Source organism: Drosophila busckii, chromosome 3L (genome assembly GCF_011750605.1).
Source record: "Drosophila busckii strain San Diego stock center, stock number 13000-0081.31 chromosome 3L, ASM1175060v1, whole genome shotgun sequence".
Lineage (NCBI taxonomy): Eukaryota > Metazoa > Arthropoda > Insecta > Diptera > Drosophilidae > Drosophila > Drosophila busckii.
In genome coordinates this window covers 14,931,729-14,938,024 of record NC_046606.1, presented here as the reverse complement: position 1 = coordinate 14,938,024, position 6,296 = coordinate 14,931,729, and the positions used below count along the sequence as shown (strand labels likewise).

At 40.1% G+C, this 6,296-nt stretch overlaps 1 protein-coding gene across 1 annotated transcript; it reads right to left on the bottom strand.

Moving 5' to 3' along the window:
* Positions 1-404: 404 nt before the first annotated feature.
* On the bottom strand, positions 405-3,541 carry LOC108599868 (ras-related and estrogen-regulated growth inhibitor). The gene is made up of 3 exons (XM_017987018.2): positions 3,008-3,541; positions 1,078-1,208; positions 405-990 (listed from the first exon to the last, which is right to left on the bottom strand). Exons 1-3 carry the CDS (start codon positions 3,093-3,095, stop codon positions 586-588), a joined length of 624 nt encoding a protein of 207 aa, XP_017842507.1. The 5' UTR covers positions 3,096-3,541; the 3' UTR covers positions 405-585.
* Positions 3,542-6,296: the final 2,755 nt, after the last annotated feature.

The window sequence follows — 6,296 nt, the reverse complement described above, 5'->3', positions numbered from 1 at the left end:
TGTCATGGCTTGTTGGTTAGTGTATTAGATATTGCAATTTGTAAAAACTGTATAGGTGTGCATCTTGGCTTTGTCCATATAAAAGGTTTATGAAACGGGTTTCTTTATGAAATTTACACTGAAATAAAGTTGATAAAAATGTTAAAAATTAATTGACCTGCTTCAATACGAATATAAAATTGAGATATTTTGATATCAAATAAGCTTAAACAAGTATTTGTAAAATGGACTTCGAATTTCTTCGAATTTTTATTTGAAATTCAACCACTGCAGCTGATATAACAAACACAGTTTAAGTAACAAAAGTTAAGTCAACATATTTTATTAAAATTATGAGCATTTAATTTATACACAATCTATGATTTACAAAATACTTGATGACAAAATGCTAAATAATTGTTTATTTAATTCAAACAACTTGCATTACACATAAATTAATTGCAGAGTATTTACAGTTGAGTGCTGGACTTTAAATACTACAAATTACTTTCTTTAAATTCTAACTATAAACACACTCGCCTTGCATACTAAGCTTCTTGGTTGAAATGTACATTTATTTACATTTGCATGTAAGCAACTGCGATTTCAGTCTTTTGGCAAATTACTGTCGCTCTTGCCTCTGCTATAGGGCCGGGCGCCGCCGAGCATGCGCTCCAGCAGACTCTGCTTTGACTTGCGTTTCGAGGCGAGCACCTCCTTGCAGAGCTCGTTGAACACCTCGGCCACCTGATCGACATGATCGGCGGCAGAGACTTCGCTGAACTTGCACTCAAAGTCTTTGGCCAGTATTTCGCCCTCGTCGCGACTAACTTGACGCAGATGCACCATGTCCACCTTGTTGGCACAGAGCTGCACAGGCGTGTCCGACTGTAGATCTGATTTGGCGCGACGTATATAGTTGAAGCTCTTGCGATCTGTGATGGAGTAGACAAGCAGCAAGCCATCTGCCCAGTTGATTAGCTCTGCGGCATTGGGAAACTCATCATCAGCCTGCCCAAAGTGTGTGTGGGAGGAAGGAAGAAAGGAAGGGGAAAGTAAATTAATTTGAATTTTTAATGCTCTTTGGTTTTTAATTACCTTGGGACATGTGTCCAGTATTTCGAACAGCACCGGCTCACCATCCACCATGGCCTCGTGCTTGTAGCGGTTCTCAGTCTGGTGATCGTACTCACCTATGTAACGCTTTGTCAAGAAACGCACAATTAGGGCTGCAAAGGGAGCAATTAAGGTGACATGAATTTAATTCTGGGCAGCTATCAGTCATGATCAGGTGTAAATCGTAGCAACGCCCTCTGGAAAGCAACCCCTAAATCAAACTGGGTCAGCACTTAAGCGAGCGTGAAGCAGAAGCTAAGCAACTCTCATATGACATAAAACACAGTGGGAAATGCAAAAGGCAGCAGCACAGGAAATGGCCCATGGGGCAGGTGAATAGGCGCCTGCCCGGGGTGAATAAACCCTAAGCACACACACACACTCACACACCTGAGCCTTAATATTGCGTGCTTGAAGCAAACAAAAAAAAAAAACACAAGTAAGCCTTTAAGGGGGAGCTCTGCTGGTCGCTGGTCATTTGCCATGCAAGTGCTTTGAACTCTGAGCAGCACAGCCTTAGGGCGGGCGCAAGGATAACAAACGCGAAACGTTTCGCGTCTTTTTATTTTAATGACAACACACACATTTAGTTAAAAACTAAAACAACAATTCTTAGTGCTTGGTTTTTTTTTATTTTTTTATATCACGAGGTCAGCTTCTTTTTTTCTTTTGGCGACTGGCGACTGGCAGCTTGTCTGCATGTTGGGCATTGATCGCGCTCGCGTCCACGCCAATTTAGCGTGTGGGCGTTTTAATTACCCAACACACACCACCCACCCAGCGCTCCCTCATCACCCCCAGGCCACATGCATTAAATATTTGCCAAGACTGTGGCTAAAATGACATTAAAAGATATGTAGCAACAAATATATCATAGATATCTGCTACTTATAAATTGACTCGATTCGTTTTTCGGCTGCGGCTGCGACTTCGGAGGCGCCACGCATATTTCACATGCCTTCCCCACACAAGCAAAACGTATTTGTGCTCTTAGCTATATAAACGGTCGTAAGTAAAGTACAAGCAAATAGTACGATAAGCTAACTAACTGATAGGAATGGCGTGCAAACTAAGTTAACTAGGCCAACAGCTGTAGTAGCCTACGCCACGTATTAACAATTAAATAAAACAGAATATTAAATGTGATGCCACAGCTACAACGTTTTTCCCACATTCTGTTTATTAGTGTAGCATATTTTATAGTCATATTTCATACGACGACCGCACTACGATTTGTTTTACAGTGGGTGGGTGGTGTAGGGTGGGGGGCTAAACATAAGCGCGCAGGTGTAAGCTAAAGTTGACAGGCCAACTGCAAGGCGAAATAAATAAACTGCGCACCCATTTGCTGTCTACAGAATGTAACAAATTCACATTGGACTTGCTTAGGTTTAGCGCATTGGTGGGGCGAGGGTGGGGGCGGAGGCGGAGGCGGAGGCTGTGCTGGCTGACAGGGCACATCAATTTGCGCGCTAAGTCGCCTGCAAGAGAAATATGCAACAGTCGTGCGCTGATCTACACGGAATCTGCCGAGCAGACTGCCAGTGCGTGTGCGTGTGCGTATCTGTGTGTGTGTGTGGGTGTGCCTATCATAAATTAGTGCATGGCCTGGCTGGGCGCTTGTCAAATCAAACGGTGAAAACGATTAAAACGGCAGGCAATGCCAAAGTATGGAATGCCACACAGATACAGACAAACACAAACACACACACATACACTCACATATGCATGTATGTGTGTTATATATGTATGGGCTGCCACTTTATAAACAAAACAAACAACCGTCTAAATATATACATACGATTCGGCGATTGCTCAACTAATTTGCTGTTGCTCAGCATAAGCATTTGGTAGTCTCTAGTCTTTGTAGCTTTGGCCCATTCTTATTGTTCTTTCGTTGTAGCCTGCTTACCACTCTTGCCCACACTGTTGCGCCCAATTACAGCTATTTTCAATTCAGTTAGTGTGGACTTTTTACGGCGTATGCCACGCGTCGTCATCTTTGCCCGATAGACCGTCTATATATCTTCGGCTTTAGCTATATATCCGTTTGAACGTTTGAAGATTTTCACGTTTAATTCTGCGGCGGCACCGTCTGTTCTGCTTATTTCAATGTCAAAACATGCGCTAAAAATGCGTTTAAAATTACAGCTCAGCTCGAACACTGCGCAGCCGTCAGATACTTTAATTTATTTTCCACTCTTTTTGTTGTTGTTGTTAGTTTTGCGTATGGGAAAACTAATGAGTTTCTGCGCGAACGCCACATGCAGCTGGTGTTATATATTTTATAAATTTTGTGTATATTTTTTGTCTTAGGCTCTGTGGCATTTTAATTATGATGTGAAACGCGCACTGCACTTTTCCATACAGACGTGTGCGTTGTTGCTCAGTTATTTATTTATTTAAAACCAACAATTTTCTTATATATTTTTGCGTATTTTTCAGCTGATCGCTGTCTGTCTGCTGCTGCCGCTGCTGCTAAGAAGTGTCTTTTGTTGTTTTTGTTTTGTTTTTGGCACTACCCGCCCGCATCTGCTTGCGATTTGTGCGGCCAACGAATTTGTACTAAAGCCAAATCTGTGCTACGTCCGGAGCGGATCGGAGCGCGCACGGCCAATACACAGAGCCGTCTGCTGTCTGCCAGCGAGCGAATGAGCATGCGAGCGCCAAAAACCAAAAATAGACCAACAGCGCATCCGAGCATCAGTTTGGTTCCATGCTAACAAACGGCTCGTCTCGCCAAAAGTCAAGCACGTGTGCCCAGCGCTGGGTTAAAGTTTAGCCGCATAGCTTACTAATCGAAATGGCTGATTGATACATTTGACTGCTGCACATTAAAGAAACGGAACGTTGGCTCATTTGGGGCCATCTCATAACTTAAAGTGGATACAACGCACACACAGCAGCAGCAGTGGTTGATGGGAGGTGGGAGCCGACGAATGTCAGCTCAAATTAATTTTTATTATGCCACTCGTGCCTGACTAAACAGCAGCTGCTTAGCCGTGGCAACTGTTTCGCTACCAAGAGTCATGCCGCTGTCTCCAACTAGCCGATCATGGCTAGCAGGCATTTACTGTAATTGCACTATAAATACTTATTCATTAGACTCACCCTTACCCTTACCCTTAGCCAAAGACAAAAACAAATAAACTTAGTTATGCATACTATTGTCAATAGTTTTAACTTCATTAGTTTAATTACGCATGGGCCATATCAATCATATGCTATGTACATATTGCAACACACAAATACATAGAAAACAGCCCTCAGTAGTCGTCGCATAACAAATGCACGTGTGTACATAAAATCATTTATGTGTAGCACTTGCTAAGGGTTGAAAAAGCCAGACAGACGTTGTGCTGCTCGGAAAATACATTTTGGGAAAAGCTGCACTTAAAGCAATGCCGACGGCAGCTGCAATTCAAACAACATTTAATAAATTCTATCAGCAAGTGATATGTGAGTCAATAAACAAAAATATAATTGTCGCAAGACAAGTCAAATTGAATGCATTTGTGTGTGGCAGGCTCATTTTCTTAGACGTTACTGTAGCAGCAGTTGTAAATTTCCTTGCATACTTTTAATGTAAGCACGAGCTTTGTGGCTGTCAACATGAAGTTGTAAGTGGATTAAAATAATGCATCCTTCTACAGTGAACACTGGGAAATTCACATTTTTAAATCTTAAATCAATAGCTTAAAGTCTTGTTCTCATTAAATAAATCACAATGCTAATACTTATTCATTTTGTTTTTATATACAAATTTAGCGAATACAACAACCAAATAAAATCAACATTTTTTATTCCAAGGAGATGACATATTATTGTTTTAATACACATATACTCTTGCATACCAAATGCAGTTCCCACGATGATTACATAAATAAAAATTTGAATTTATATTTCTAGTTACAGACTGTGCAGCTGCTCTAAAAATATTAGAAAATATTTAAATATAATAAATGCTGCATACTATGCAGACCTAAAACTCAGCTGAGAAGTTAAAAAAATGTCTGCAGGCTTTTAGGCACTCGCAAACATTTTTTTAGCTTATTTTATATATTTTCTTAGGCAATGCTGATTTTTAAATTTAAAAACAAATGTTACTATGCATAGCAAAAATAAAAAATATTTTTATTATAATAACATTTATGCTTTAAAAAATTGCTGCTTGCGGCAAATACATTTATTTCGTTATATTTTCGTAAATGATATGCTAAAACATTGCTCAGGTAGTCTAAATTATTTAACAAGTCATCCTACGCTAATTAATTAATGCAAATGAAACGCCTTTAAGTCACACTGCCACACAACAGTATGCGCACAGCCGGCAAAAAGTCAAACAGCTGCTTGCTGTGCTTCTGTCTGCTGCTGCTGCTGCTGCTGCTGTTGTTGGTGCTGTTGGTGTTGTTGGTGTACTGGGTTGCTGCTGAGTGCTGGTCTACTCGAGCGACGCGTTTAGTTTTCTTTCGAACGGCAAAGCGTTCACGCGTACGCGGCGCACGTTAAAAGTTGTGGTAAACGGGTATCGCCCACGAATAGAGGCAGTGGTAGTGCCGCCAAAAAACACACAGAAACCAAAAAAAAATATTTGAAAATATAAAATTAATTAAAATGCTTGAACTTCGGCTTGCGTTTATGCGGTTTTTACATGGCTCTCTTGCCATTTTTTGTTTGCTTGCTTGTATTTTATGACAAAATGTATTAAGCTTAAAAATATTTCTAAGCCAACTTCTAAACAATGATGTTGGCTTTTATTGGCTGCTGTGGCTTGTGTGGTAGTTGCTTGCCAGCCGTTGAATACAAATATATTCGTTTGATTTTGAAAACGAAAAATAAAATAAAAACAAGTTTATAAAAATAACGCATACAAATACGAAATAGCTGGCGACAGTTGTGCAGATATAGAAACAAGTGCGTGTGTTCCTCACTGCGTGTGTGTGTGTGACGTGATTTATAAATAAATACAAATATGTAATTGTTTATGCATTAACGAAAATTATAAGCTAATTAATACAATTATTATTAAGGCAAATTGCTTGGGAGCTGCTATTTATAAATAGCTAGTAAACAGTTTGGCTTTGATTGCCTTAGAAATTTCGCCCAGCAGTCATTGCCAAAGGTTATTCAACGCCAATTTAAAACTTATATATCGAGCAAATTAAAACGCCAGCGCTAAACTGTGATGTCATCTGTTTCTT